Source organism: Manihot esculenta, chromosome 12, assembly GCF_001659605.2.
Source record: "Manihot esculenta cultivar AM560-2 chromosome 12, M.esculenta_v8, whole genome shotgun sequence".
Classification (NCBI taxonomy): domain Eukaryota; kingdom Viridiplantae; phylum Streptophyta; class Magnoliopsida; order Malpighiales; family Euphorbiaceae; genus Manihot; species Manihot esculenta.
Genome location: NC_035172.2, coordinates 9,849,065 through 9,864,901, shown reverse-complemented (window position 1 = coordinate 9,864,901; position 15,837 = coordinate 9,849,065). Strand labels below are relative to the sequence as shown.

The window sequence follows — 15,837 nt, the reverse complement described above, 5'->3', positions numbered from 1 at the left end:
CATACTCGCTTGAGGTGCTTGTTAAAATCCAACATGCTTACCTAAGCGAAATGGACTTCTAAAGGCTAAAAACATAATTTAGTAGGTCAATCTATGAATATTGAAAGTTTAAAAACTAAATTAAAATATGGTAAAGAGTTTAGTAGGTTAAAGTGTAAATATGAAAAGTTTAAAGACAAAATTTAATTTTAGTCCTTTATTTTTCCACCTCTTCATCTTAGCTCTCCATGTGTTATTTAAATAAATATAAGAAAGATGACAAAGCAAAGAAAAAGTGGATTGTCTTCTTCCTTTGGCTGAAGATCACTTCATTAAAAAGATAAAAAACTTTGCTTTTTCTTCTTCCATCAAATTCAAACCTATCTCTCACCAAATTAAGAGCTAAAGAAAGAACCATATATTGAAAGAATTGAAAAAGAAAAGTTTAGGATTTTATATGCACCAAGCTTAAAAATCAAAGGTGAGCCTAGAAATGTGTAGGAAATAACATCTTCTCAATTCTTCATGCATGAATTTGAATTATAAAGTTTTAATTTTCAATTCATTCAATCCTTTCCTAAGATATAAATTGACCTAAATGAAGGAACATCAAAGGGAAAGAAGATAGCTAGGAAGTAGAAGTGGAAAAGAAAGAGAAATTTAAGAAAGATTTGATATTTGTATGATTTTCTATTTTCCTTTAATTTTTTTCGTAAATATATGAAATTAGGGATTGATTTTGCTTGCTGAAAATATTTTTTTGAGTGTAAAAATATATAATATGAATGTTGAAATGGTGTTTCAAATGCTTAAAGCAAACAAATTTAACATGGGAGTTAAAAGTATAAACCTGGCAGGATAGATTTTAATAAGGTCAGCATATGTTAGCAACTTCATAAATCATTGTGTAATTATTAAAATTAGATTTAAAATATATCAAATGAAAGCTGAGACAAAAAGCTAAAAGTTTAATGAGGGATCAAATTTTGAATCTATAGCTAAATTAATGTAAAGTACAAATGAACCTAAGCTGGTCATAAGGATAGTGTATTCGGAACAACCTATATTTCTTATATCATAACTAATTCTATACTTGATGAAATTAATTAAGACCAGTACCAAATGAATCTTAATAAGTATACCTAAAACTTTATAGAAGACACTTAAGCTTGAGTTTGCATGAAAATTCATGCATCTGATATGTTTTATTATACTAGAAACAAGTATCGATACTGAACATATTAAGACCTTATTGAGCAGGTTGTAAAAAAAAATTCATAACTTAAGTTAGGGTGATCAGATTTGCATGAATTATACCTTGTTGGAAAGATAAGACGACATAAATACACATTTATTATGAAGAAACTTAAGTCAAATTGTAACTTTAAAGTGCTTGAAAAGTTAATGGAAAATTCGGCAGAATGTAGCCCTCTTGAATTGGAATGCATAAAAATTGACATACTTAATCGGTAAGAATTATACACATGCTTGTTTGTTGTACTTGATGTTCGCACATGCTTACTTGATAATAAAACTTATTTGTGCATGATGATTTGAGTAAAACTTATCATTCTTTACTTGTTAGTGGTATGAAATGCAAGAAGTGAATTGACTTGACACACTATTGGAATGATAAGTTCACAAAATTTTGCACTATTTGCTATGAGTTTCTCATCTTATTAACCTTCACATATGATATATGTATTTTGAAAATAATTTCAAATAGCTTCGAATGACATGTATTTACATTAAACAAATTAATATATTGAATTAATGATACTTAGTGCTGCTAACCTTAATAAGAGTTGATATTAGCTTAAGAGTATGACATGTCATATAAACATACAGAGTCCACAGTACTATTACTGATACATGATCTATATTTGAGGTTATATTTCAAGTACTTCATAAGCATGGCCACGGAGCCTTGTTATCACAGTTTTGGACTTTGAGTCTACTGTTTGACACTATGTGTCTACCATTATGACTTCTTATCTACCTAGTTGACCATACTATATGTTTATAAGGATTGAGAACCTAAAGGATACATATTGCACTCCTATCTTATACCAAAAATTTTGATAAGTATTCTTTGTATCATGTTAACTACACTTTACATGCTTGTAATTATTTACTTAATTATCTATATACATGAATATTTTTACTTTATTTTATTATTTGTTTGCAATCACCCACTGAGCATTAGCTTAAAATGCTAGTTTTTACCTCAAGCGGGTTATAGATAAAGTAATCACTGTAGAAGTCATTAGAGATCAACATCAGATATCAAGACCTTTATCATAGCTGATTGTTTTGAGTCTTCGAGTCATAGTACAGTTATATTTTGGCATGTACGTATTGAATAGAGTGGGTTATGAAGGTTATATAAGTTAAAATAATGTAATCGTGTATTGATAAATAAAAGAGCTAAACTTTTGTATGTGATAATAATCATGAAAAAATAAGGGATAATATTGTTATAAAATGTGTGCTAAATTAAAGAATAATAAGATATCAAATAACAGTTAATAGTATAATTATAAATGTATTTTTATATGTACTACAGGTTAAAATGCTGATAAAATAGAGAAAACTCTACTAAAATTTTTATTTAAAATCTCACATTTACTTTACTCACTTTATGAAATTTATATGAACTACCTAGTAATTTGGAAATTATACATAAAGGAAATAGTTTAACTTTGAAATACCTAAGAAAATATAGTTTGTGACAATCAGTACTCTGTCTACACTTGGATAGGGTAAGGGATTTTACATTCTCATAGTTTATGCATTTCAACCAAGGAAGAAAGTATGATATTCTATACAACCATTCGTCTACTAGACCATAATTTAAGGGTTTCTTCAATCTCTGCACCTCTAACTTTTCCTTAAGAAGAGTTCCTTGTGTGAGATAATAAAAGATTGGGGTCATCCATATTTCACCCATCTCTATCGAAAAGGTTTCTTTTTCATCGGCCGTTGATGAATTGATTTCTTCTAAAGTAAGTAATTGACTTAAGTGTTGCTCCAGCTGATGCATCAACTTTTGCTAAAGAGTCCGCCTCCATGTTTTCTTCCCCAGGGATCTGTATTATGGATACTTCCTTGTTCCATAATTGAAATTCAGCAAGAAAGTGTTTCACCCTTACTTTGTATTTGCTTAGATTGAGATATCTGACTTGAAAGCTGCCTTAGTGTTGGTTTACTACTAGCTGAGAATCTCAAAAGGCTTTAATATTTGTTGATTTAACCTCTCTTAAGATTCTTAGTGCCATTAGTAAAGTCTCATACTCCGTCACATTATTTGTAGCGTTGAAATTGAGCTTTGTTGCATATCTTAATTTGGTTTAATGAGGACCTTTCAAAAAGATGTCGATCCTTAAGCTAATGGAGCTCGAAGCACCGTCAATCTATATCTTCCATTCCTTCTTTATTTTGGTTTCGATGGAAATGGTAGGAGTGAGTTCTGCCACTAAATTAGCCAACACTTGTACTTTGAGGGCTTGCCTTTCTACATACCTGATGTCATATGCATCCAACTGAACTGACTATTCAGTTAATTGCCTAGTAATTTTCGGTTTGTGAAGTACTTTTCTAAACAGGTAATTGCTTCGAACATCAACTGTATGAGCTTCAAAGTAGAGGCATAGTTTCCAGGATACTAGCAACACTGCATGTGCTAGTTTTTCTATGGCTGAGTAGTTGATTTCGACTCCTTTTAGTACTTGGTTGGTATAGTAGATAGAGAATTATTCTTCTTAGCCTTCTCTTACTAGAACTGAACTTATAGTTTTAGTATTAACTGAAATGTATAGGAATAAAATTTCACTTTTTTAGTTGTATCCAATAAGGATAGCTTTGTGAAAAAAATCTTTCAATTCCTCAAAAGTAGTTTAACAATCTTCTAGGAAAATTGATTTCTTGCTTTTAATGCTCGGTAGAAAGAACAACACCTTCTTGTAGAGCATAACATGAATATGTCTAGTGCTGCTATTCTTTCATTTAGCCTTTGTATTTATTTTTTTTTATGTTTTTGGGAGGTTTTATGTCTATCAATGCGTTGATTTTTTTTCTAATTGGTCTCGATTCTTCTCTCTAATACCATAAAACCCAAGAACTTTACAGCTTTATTCTTAAAAGCGCCATTTCTAAATTCAATTTCATCCTTACTTTATTAAGGATATCAAATACAATTGCGATATTATGGTATAATCCCCCATCTTTTCGCTTTTAATGATAATATCTTATTTAATCTTTGATATATTTTAAAAATTTTATTTTATTTAGAATTTAAAGATTTCGTGTGTTTTTAATTACATATTTTGATCTATATTTAAAATTAAGAATAAACTATAGTTTAGTCCCTCTAATTGAATAAAATATCTACTTTTAATCCCTATATTTTTAAAAACCTATAATTTAATTATTGACAATTCAAAAAAACTATAATTTAGTCTCTAACATTAGAATTAGAGTTAATTATTGTTATTTTTTATAAAAAGGGCCAAAATACCCTTAGAGAGGAAATAGTTCAATAAACTTTCACATGGCCGACAACCCCTTCATCTTAGCCGGATCATCGCCAGCTTAGACACCGGAGAGATGCGCAACATTTGCGCCCCTGTCGGTGGCTCGTCCCCGACAACCCCTTCATCAAAGCTAGATTGTCGCCAACCCAAATACTGGAGGGATGCGCAATACTTGCACCCATGCTGGTGGCTCATCCCGATGTCCACCTTGTACCAATGCTTGACCAGGCTATGCTGTCGACCGTCGCACGACGATAACATGGGTCGATGTGGCCCACTGTCAGGCTTGGATGAGCTTGGATGTTAATTGGATCACATCGCACTCACACAATCGTCAAAATCACAAAAAAGAAAACTAAAATCCATTTTTGTTGGTTCCACCGATAAGAACAATTAGCTCGACGTCCACCTTGTGTCAATATTTGACTAGGCTATGACATCGACTGTCACACGATGATAACACATGTCGACATGGCCATCGTCGAGTTTGGACATTAGTTGAGTCATAATGTCAGTATTCATCGTGAATACAACTATGCAATATTCAATAATTTAATAGTTTAGTCTCTCTGGTTTTCTCTCTCTGTGAGCGATAGGAACTAAGAATAAAAAGATTAAAGTAGACAGTTAATTAAATTAGAGATTAAATTGTAGTGTACTCAAAAATTAAAAGTTTTGTTTGATTTATTTTAATATTCGATTGATTTATTTGAATTTTTTTTTCTTTTGTTTTTTTTTTAAGTTCTCGGACTTTTGCCGAATAAAAGCTTTCTTTCTCTTAAACCCTGCGCCGCAAGAGGGGGACGCACAGCGGTAGTGGGTTAAAGATGGGATCTGGAAGAAGAAAGTTAGGAGGGGGGGGCGGGGGCGGAGGAGGTGGCGGAGGAAGGAACCAAAGATTACTTAAATTTCACGTGGACTCGTGCAAGAACAAATTCTCAACCGCCGACGATGTAGTCCACCACCTCCGCCAGCACCACTCCAACTACCGCCGCATGGAACTCCGAACCTTGACTAGGCTTGTTCACCAAATTTTGAGTTCTCCTTCACCATCATCATCTCGCCAGCCCCACAAATCCAGAAGGTCTTCTTCTGCTTCTCCCGGACTAGAGGAAGGGGAAGATGAAGATAGCATTTTCATCAATCCCAATCAATTTCGTAAAAAAAGGAAGCGAATTGATGAGAGCGAAGAGAGATTGCTTCAAATAGAGAATGATTATTCGAAAAGAATCGATCGGAATCTTCCATCCACCTCCTCTTCCGAGTCGGACTCAGAGTCACCGCCTTCTTCTTCTGCTGTTTCGACGTCAGAGGATGGAATTTACGGAGAGAAAGTGGAGCCAAAGATTGATTTGATGCAATCAATGTTGCGGGAGAGCTATGCTGCTGAATCGAAAGGGAAAGAGAAAGATAAAGAGAAGAATATTGAAGTAGAGGTTGCGAGTAGTGCCAAAAACTGTAATGAGATTGACATTGTAAATTCGCATAAAGTTGAAGAAGATGCAGAGAGATTAGGGGCTAATGGGACAAAGGAACGGAAAGGGAAAGGAGATGTTTCGAATGCTAAAAGCGTAGAGGTGAAGGGGAAGGATGGGCCGAGATTTAGGGATTTAGGGGGAATGCGGTCAGTATTGGAGGAGTTGGAGATGGAGGTGTTTTTGCCCTTGTATCATCCGCATGTGCCACGGCGGCTTGGAGTAAACCCGATAAGTGGGATTTTACTGCACGGGCCGCCGGGCTGTGGCAAGACCAAACTGGCTCATGCAATTGCAACTGAGACTGGAGTTCCCTTCTACAAGATTTCAGCTACAGAGGTTGTCTCCGGCGTTTCTGGTACGTATTAACGACTCTCTATCTATCTCTCGGTTATTGCTGTTCTTAGTATTTTGAGATAAAAAGGGGCTGTCATAGAAGAGGAATTAAAGATTCTATATGATGGTTCTACTTAACTTGCATTCATTTTTCTCTTTTATTTCAAGAACAATGGGTCTGGGCTTTTTGGAAAGGCAGCCTTCTCCTATTAAGGTTTGCAGGGTGGGGTGCAATTTGCATTGATTAAAATTATAGGTTCAAGCAATTTCTTAGTATTTGTATTTTTAGTTATTTGGAGAAATTCACTTCTGTATTATCCTTCTTCACGTTGGATAATCTTTTGCAAGAACTGTTGGTAGTTGTTAGCTCTGTAGGTGCTTAAACTTTTTGTAATTATTGAATTTGGAGAGTTAATGCCTAAGAGTTTGCAAATTCGTTTGATCTCTATCATCTTTATTAGTGTATTGCATTTACCAGAACTTGATTTCAAGTATTTGTCCTTTGATATCTTTCCTTTTGCAAACAGTTGGTTGTTACCTTCATGTCATAAAAAGATACAGAAAATATGCATATTCTTGACCAACTTCTGGCTCTACTGAATTAGTTTTTCTCTCTTTTTTTCACTGTCTTGTAATATTTGGCATTCTTCAATGGTGGAGAAGCTTTTCGTTACACTATTATAATTCTTGTGTTTTCATTTTTGTATTTCATTTAAATTTCAGGTGCATCTGAAGAAAACATCCGAGAGCTTTTCTCCAAAGCATACAGGACTGCACCATCAATTATTTTCATAGATGAGATTGATGCAATTGCTTCAAAGAGAGAAAACCTACAGAGGGAGATGGAGCGAAGGATTGTAACACAATTAATGACTTGCATGGATGAATATCACAGACTTGTTCAACCAGCCAATGCAAATTCAGACCCAGAGAGCTCTGATGAAAAACCTGGCAATGTTCTTGTAATTGGAGCTACTAATAGGCCTGATGCTATTGACCCTGCACTGAGGAGGCCTGGAAGATTTGATCGTGAGATTAGGTTAGGTGTCCCAGATGAGAATGCTAGGGTTGAGATTCTTTCGGTCCTTACTAGAAAATGTACTCTTGAGGGTTCTCTTGATCTTTTGCAAATAGCAAGGTCTACGCCAGGATTTGTTGGAGCTGACTTGGATGCTTTAGTTGACAAGGCTGGTAATCTTGCCATGAGGAGAATCCTTTCCCATAGAAAGTCTGAGCTTACTGGAGAATACTCCGACAGGGAATACACTGAAGAATGGTGGAAGATGCCTTGGTTGCCTGAGGAGATTGAAAAGCTTGCCATTACAATGTCTGATTTTGAGGTAATATTCAGCTATATTATGTGCCTGTGTTGCACGTGCGCTTGTGTGAACATGGATGCCAGTCCTTTTTTTTTCTGGTGGGGGGCCTGGGGGATGCTTTAGTAAGAACTATCATTTTGCTCCTTATATTTTTGTTATGCAATCTATTAGATGTCTTTGTAAATGTGCTTGCTTTCAGGCTGAGGTGGTCATTGACTGGGCCAAAGTTATATCAGATTGAAATTTTATTACCTGGGCCTAAACATGGTCCTATCTGAAGGTTCTGACAGTACCAAGTGAGCAACCCCAGCCCACTATAGTAAAATGCATGTGAAACATGTCGAGTGTGTTGTGTCCCTAGGTCTGTGATCCAGTCTAATTACCCTAAAGGATTTGGATTCATTTTATGTAATCAAAATGAAATGTAAATTTGTACACTCTTTGATGAGAAAAAAAAAGAAATACTAAGTTTGGCAGGAAGCAGAAAAAGAAATATATGAAGGAAAATGTGAAAAAATAGGTTTGTGTTTAATCATGGAAAGAAATGTAACTATAACAGTTCAAAAAGGAAGAGACTCTTCAAATTTAAGAGAGCATAATAGCTTATCCTTATCCAAAGAATTCTTGTTCTTACCATGATGTATCAATCTTTTTTTCCCAGATGTGTTGAAATTCCCTTTTTTTTGTTCTAGTTATCAAATATTAGGGACCCAAATCCGTAATTTTTTTTAATCTTTATATGAAAAATGAAATGAAAAAGGTACTGAATTGATTCCCAGTTGAAGGTTTGAATAAAAATTCTTTCCAACATCATTCCATTTCGAGGCATCATTTAAAAAATCTTGCCTAAACAAGATGTACCTTATTTGATGGAAGACCTGTTGATGTGGTCTTCAATCCTTGATGAGTACCTTAGGTTATAATAGGGAATGGAAAACAAATTACCTAGGTTAATATTTGTCTCGGTCAATTTGGAAATGTACTTTTATCAATACAGCACTTACTGTGTCATGTCAATCTGGTCCATGCAATGTTTTAGCTGTTCCTCGAGTCTTCTGACCTCATTTCACATCAAATGCTTCAACAAAATCGGAAGAAAATATTGCAAACTGCAAATCAAGTTAAATAGTTACTATTTAATAAATTTAATTAATGGTTTGGCAGCTTTTTTGAATGATCTATTAAATTTTGCTCATCTTATTGTCATTTTTTCCCCAGTTCATAAACAAATCTTGTTGATGATTGGCTTTCTGATACTGATGGAAAGTGATCCTCTTTTTTCTTCTCTAAATATTTTAAATCTGTGCAGCAAGCAGCTAAGATGGTTCAGCCCTCTTCAAGAAGAGAAGGATTTTCTACCATTCCTAATGTGAAATGGGAAGATGTTGGTGGGCTTGAATCTATAAGAAATGAGTTTGACCTTCATATAGTTAGGCGCATAAAATTTCCTGAAGATTATCAGGTATATTTATGAAGTCTGCTTTAGGTGATAGGTCAATTGAATTGCATTTATTCTTTAAGAGTCTGTGGACTTGAAAATCTGCGCATTATTAATGAATGACTGATTGTTTTGATTGATCCTTTAGTTCTTGATTTTTTTTTCGTCTCCAGAAATTTGGAGTGAATTTAGAGACTGGAATTTTGCTTTATGGCCCTCCAGGCTGCGGTAAAACACTGATAGCCAAGGCTGTTGCAAATGAGGCAGGAGCTAATTTCATTCATGTCAAGGTAGGTACATATGTTTGTCTTTCTTGTTCTGTCATTTCCCCCCTCCCCTTTTTCTTGTTTAATACAATGTACTAATTGCTGCTAGCTCTGCATTAGTTCTTTAACACCTGTGCTTTAATTTCAGAGTTTGAAAACCTTATCCTAATGAGTTTATTTGACTGCTTAGGGTCCTGAAATTCTGAATAAATATGTTGGAGAAAGTGAACTGGCAGTTCGTACATTATTTGGTCGTGCAAGGACATGTTCACCGTGTGTACTTTTCTTTGATGAGGTTTGTAGCTTGCCATCGTGCTGGTATTTAACATACATACATATATACATATATTGAAATTGGTGTAAGAGACCTACCTGAGAAAGATGACTGAATAATTTGGTATTTTCCCTTCTTTGTGAACTTTAATGAGTTTTTCATGGATATTTAGAACTTCTAGTTTAGTTTGTATGTCTATAATTTTTTGCTTATCAGCACTGAAGCCTTCTATCGTTTGTTGATATTGAACATGCTATGTACCATGTGCCACACCATACTCATGACATCTAAGCATGGACAACAAAGGATATGTTTGTGAGTTGTTGAAACCTTGTTGATAAGGATTTTTCCTCCGCCCTGAACTTGGATGCTTTAGTTTCTTATGCAGATAATGATTTAATATTCTTACTTGATCTTCAATATTGTCAATACTATCTTTAGTTTCCTCTTAACTTGGCCTTTACACAGGTACCAAAAACGAAACATAATTCAAATGGGAGGCAATCCCAAAAAACTAATCCTAAAATGATAAAAGAACTTCAATAAATCTTCAATAGAGAAATTCCAGATAGATTTCTTAGATGATAGATAGCATGATTAACATGAAACCCAATATAACCAAAATTACTATTTAATTAGATTTAAATCCCCCAAATCCTCTTCTATATCTCCACTTGTGGTTGCGTCTGTTACAACATTCTGGTTCTCAAAGACAAATATGATTAATTTTATCTCAGGTTTACCTGTTTCATTTGCAAAATGGTAGCTCCATATCAGAACTACTTTTTTCAAAGATCTCTTTCTATCCATTTAAGGGAAACCAAGGAAAATCATGGTGCTTGTTATGTTTCCTAATTAGTCAGGAAAAAAATTTGGGCACTTAAATCAATTTAATTGCCCTACTGAGAATAGTCATTTCATTTTCTACGTTTATAAATTTCTTGACATGGCTTTCATCAAGAAGGGTTCTTCTTGTCCAGTCAGTACTTGAATATTGCTTAGTTTATCATTTCAGACACTTTAGAATTTTCCTTCACTGGTTGTTAGCCTGTTGCTGCCATGGCTTATCTTAAATACCACGTTGTATGGAAGGTATCATAAATTTATGTATGCATCCTATCTTTCATCTTCATGCTCCTGCCTATGATTGTACCTACTGCGATATTTGACCAATTCACAAGATACTTAATGGTGGATTGTAAATCAGTCCAACAATGTTGATATTGGGTAATTTTCCAGATTCAGTGATCTAATTTGCAGTCCCTGAAGTTACGGTGTTGTAAGTTGTTACCTAAACTTCAATTTACAATATAGAACTCCTTACACAATAATTTGAGTAACATAAAAGCCCTTCTAACTTTTGTTAACCTGTTTCTAGGTCATTTTTTGATGAGGAGTATTTTTTTTAAAAGAAAAAAGTTCTGTTTCTACCCTCAAATAGAAATAACCCTACCTCTTCATTTTCTACCTCTCCACACCCTCCCTTTTTTTACTTCGTTCTCTCTCACCTAATCCCTTTTCCTTTCTCTATGTTTATCACCACAACCTCCATACGATCGTGCTACCAACATTGTCGACCTCCAGCAACTCCAAAGGTGCCTGTCTGGTCACCTGAAGATGAGGAGATCTTATCATGTCAGCTTCAAACCTGAGTTGCAACCCAAATGGAGACAAAAGGAATTGGCATCTAGTCTTCCTTCATGCCTCGCCAACCGACAACAAGCATGTCCCCGCACTCAGAATTTTTCCTGTACACACATGGGATTGTTGAGTCCTACACACCCTCGCTGAGCTAGTTGGCTTTGCTGGGTCTGCCCTCTGATTCTTTCTAATTCACTCAAATTTATGAAGAGAATCTTTTGGGTTCAACTCCTTTCTACATTGGGAGAATTGTTGGCCGTTCTAGAGATTTGCTAAGCCAAAAAAAAGTTAGGATCATTATGGAATTAGAGAAACTAGGCAACTAGTATTCCCAAAATAGAGATTGTTGATACATTCTCGCCACTTTAGGTTACCCAGTGCATGCCTCATTTTCCTTTTTTTTTTGTTCTTTTGAATTCAGTTGTGGTTTGGCAGAAAAAAGAATTCAGTTGTGGATTTGATTACGGTTTGTCTGTGATATTTTGTGATATGCTTCTGGTTATTGGCTTAGTTAAATTAGAAAACGATAGAAAGAATTGAAGGAGGGGAGAGACAGAGAGTGTGAGGGAGAGAAAGAGAGAGTGATAGAGAGGATGCGTGAGGTAGAGAGGCATATAATGTGTGTAAATTAGAGAGGAGACAGTTGAGGAGAGAGAGTGAGAAGAGAGGTAGGGGAAACGAGAAAGCAGGATAGATGTGACAGTTTTAGGGACAGAGGAGGGATTGTAGGAGAGAGAGAGAAAAGAGGTTGGAGAGACAGAGAAAAGAAATAGAGGAATGGTGGGACTGGTGAGGGTAATATGGTTATTTGTCTTAAAAAAATGCCAGATCAATAGGTAACAGGGATGGTACTTAAATTAATGTTTAGGGTGTTATCATGTTACAAATTGAAGTTAGGGGACACTGTTGTAACACTTTTAAGCTTTTGGTGGACGATTGAAATATACCCAACACTATCTGTATCTCTCAATATCCCAACCTGTAGCCGAAGTTAAGAGTTTTAGTGAAAAATACTTGTGACCCCTCAATTATTTGCATATATCTCTTATATGAGAATTCAAGCTTACTTTTTTACCCTCATCATAATAGAAAAATATATTTTGAAATAGACTTATGCTAAAGAAAAACCAATGGTAGTATGAGAAATTAAGCCAACAAAATGAGACTGCATTTTTTTTTTCTCGAGTCCTTATTCAATTTCAAAGTATGTTGCTTGTGATAGGGAGATCCCATTTTTCTATGCTATCATGGTTGTTGGTAGAGAAGCAGTAATGAAACAGAAGAGAAGAGAAAGGTTCCCCTCAAGCCAATTGGGGCTATTTATACTATTTACAAGCATACAAAGTAGGAAGAAAATTATGTCATAGCACCTATTATGCATACAATCACTACAAATTTAAGGTTATTACTGCAAATATCTCAACAGGTAGAATTGGGAAAATTAATGATCTCTAAAGTACATTAATGTTGGCTTTACCTCTGTTTATATTTATTTCATCATGTATTGCCTGAAGTGTTCTTGGGTTTTAAAATTCATTTTGGTTTGCAGTATGATTCATTTTGGATCTTGTATAGGTGGATGCTTTGACAACGAAGCGTGGGAAAGAAGGGGGCTGGGTTGTTGAGCGGTTGCTAAACCAGGTCAGTTATCTGCTGTAACTTTCTATATGCACGTTTTTCAATGTTATTAGCATCACTTTTCTGGTATTGATGGATGGAGTTCATTGCTTGCCTTTGCAGTTACTTATAGAGTTAGATGGTGCAGATCAGCGGCCTGGTGTTTTCATAATTGGTGCAACTAACAGGTAAAATTTATTGTTTTCTTTTGTGGTGTCATTATGTTTCTTTCTTTCTCTCAATCAATCGAGCTGGTTTTTTCTGGTGACAGACCTGAGGTGATGGACCCTGCTGTCTTGCGACCTGGAAGGTTTGGAAAGCTTCTTTATGTACCTCTGCCCAGTCCAGATGACCGTGGATTGATCTTAAAGGCTCTTGCAAAGGGAAAACCTATTGATCCCAGTGTAGATTTGAGTGCCATTGGTCAGATGAATTCATGTGAAAATTTAAGCGGAGCTGATCTTAAGAAGCTGGTTTGTCTATGTTTTCAGTATCTTCTTATAACCAATCCCAATAAAACTTTAGTCGGGCACACTTTGTTTCATTGGCTTTTCTATATTTATGCAGATTTACCACTTAGTCTGAGTTTAGAAACTTCTGATATGCAATTATAAGTCAGTTTGATAATATTTTCAATTTCTAACAGATGGATGAAGCTGCAATGGCTGCATTAGTTGAAGCAAAAAGATTGAGCTGCTCAGATGAGAACTCATGCACAATCAAGGCAACTCATTTCGAGCAAGCATTAAATAAAATTTCTCCTTCTGTGTCGCACAAGGTATGGTCCATTTTTCTTATTCCTGTCGTATATTAGATGCCATAACCAGCTGGGTTTATGTCAGTTGGCATGCCTGAGGGAAATTATGTGGTGCAGTTGGATTATGAGTGATGGTTATGAAACCCAAACGCTTAAAAATAAAAGAAAATTTATTTGCCGTCCATGAATTATGTCAAAATTTACATGTCCCTCTATTTTTAAAATGTAATGGTTTAACATTTGTATTTTAACTCTGTTAAACTAAAGGTTCCTGTCTGATTTTTGTTAATTGTCTAAAAATAACAGAAATGCCCTTAAAATGTATAATGTCTTTTTTTTTTTTCGTTAATTTTTATCAAAGTTAATACTTATAGCTCTTGATTTTTTAAAATAAATTGTTTAATCGTTCTATTTTTACTTTATCAAATAGGAAAAAAATACACTATTTTTTAATATGGATTGAGGAACCTTCAGCTGAAAGAAATTAAAATATAGGAATTAAACTATTGAGTTTTAAAAATAGATATTTGTTACTTTTGATATAATTCAGGGACCAAATATTTTACCCAAAATAAAATGATAGAGACCCTTGTTGGATGTTCCATTGACTCCCTTCTCGTTTTTATCCATGCAGCAAATACAGTACTACAAGGTTTGGTCAGAGAGCTTCAAAACTGCATGATAAAGAAACATAAACGGAAACCAGTATTGACAATTCTTGGTTCAATAGTATGTGCGTGGCTGCTATACCCAGTGGGGGCTTGAGAGTGAATCCTTGCGCTTGGTTTCAGTGACCTTTGTTACCCACCTTGGATGAAAATTTTATTGCCCTGTGTTATATTTACATATTTTTGCATTTTCAGGCTTTCGAATTAGGGGAAAGCAATACGCCTCTTGCATAGAATTTTCTGCATTATTTATTTATTATTTTTTGACAACTGGCTGAGTTCCCACATTGATCGAGTCTAATGATTTTTCTGCCTTGTTGCTGCGCAACGCACTTCATTCAAGCAGGACGTTGTGTATTTTCTTCCCGATAAATCCAGTGATTTTTATTTTTTCCTATGCAACATACTTTTCTTTCTTGGTGTAAGTTTTAGCGTGCTAGTGTCCCAACTTTGAGGTTAATTTGCCGGGACTACGAACTAAACTAAATTGAGATATTCCATTTTCATATGGTTCAGTTAAGTTCTTCAATTTATTTCTAATTTTCAACGTTCAAAGAGTTCAAATGTTGGTTATGCAGATTTGATTTCACTCAATTTTGGTTGGAATTTCCCATCATGCGCGTGGACCATTGGTGTATTTTTTTTAAATACAATTCTCAAGAGTTGAGAATACAAGTGATGAAACATACCAATACGAGTTCTATAGAATGTTGATAATCAATGATGTGTTATTGGATATAATTTCATTCTGTTAGATTGTCTTAATTTTTTGTCTTCACATATCCGTATGATGCTAATAAAAATGGACTAAGGAATAAATAAAATAAGTAGGTTAAACATGTGAGGTTTATAGATAACAAGACAAAAATTACTGTCAATGTTCTGTTGCATAGATCATAGTGATAGAACATTGCATAGGTCATAGTGATTAGATTTTTTATTGATTTGAAATGACAATTATTTTAGGTGGTTTCACCCTTTTATGTACTTATATTATGTATGAATATTAGATATGTGTTGGCTCAAATTAGGTGTATACGAAAATACCTGATTAATGGAAGATAAATTTTTTTTATCCAAAATACATAGTTGGAAAATCATGTGTTATGTTAATTGTGCTTTGATGTATACAGTTGGTTTGCTTTTGCCTAGAGAGCTGGACTTGATTAGAAAAGGGCTTCTAAGAGTAAGTTTATATCACAAATTGGAATTAAGGTTATGTCTTATAATCATTAACATTTAGGGTTGATGTTCACCAAGATTGTAGTCAAGATCGAGATTTTATAACAAATAAATTTTAGTATATAAAATATATGGTTAAGGTCTTAAAAGAATAGAATTGTCCATTTATTATTAATTGGATAATCATAGTATCACATGCTAAGTGTTAATTATTGTTCATGAAAATTAAAAACATGAGAACTAAAAGCTATTTGAGAATATCATTTGTAGATATAATAAAAATATTAAAGTATTAATATTTTCCATTATCAATTAGTTGTGAACTTAGGAAGTTGTACATAATAAAACTACTC

At 34.4% G+C, this 15,837-nt stretch overlaps 1 protein-coding gene across 2 annotated transcripts; it reads left to right on the top strand.

Moving 5' to 3' along the window:
• The first annotated feature begins 5,302 nt into the window (after window positions 1-5,302).
• LOC110628202 (cell division control protein 48 homolog C) lies at window positions 5,303-14,697 on the top strand. Of its 2 annotated transcripts, XM_021774743.2 has the most exons (10): window positions 5,304-6,344; window positions 7,046-7,662; window positions 8,951-9,103; window positions 9,253-9,369; window positions 9,536-9,640; window positions 12,836-12,901; window positions 13,001-13,065; window positions 13,149-13,350; window positions 13,524-13,655; window positions 14,269-14,697. In XM_021774743.2, exons 1-10 carry the CDS (start codon window positions 5,339-5,341, stop codon window positions 14,314-14,316), a joined length of 2,511 nt encoding a protein of 836 aa, XP_021630435.1. In that variant the 5' UTR covers window positions 5,304-5,338; the 3' UTR covers window positions 14,317-14,697. The 2 variants fall into 2 exon arrangements, 1 of the variants encoding a protein (XP_021630435.1); XR_002490020.2 differs by lacking the exons at window positions 13,524-13,655; window positions 14,269-14,697 and having other exon boundaries at window positions 5,303-6,344; window positions 12,810-12,901; window positions 13,149-13,307.
• Window positions 14,698-15,837: the final 1,140 nt, after the last annotated feature.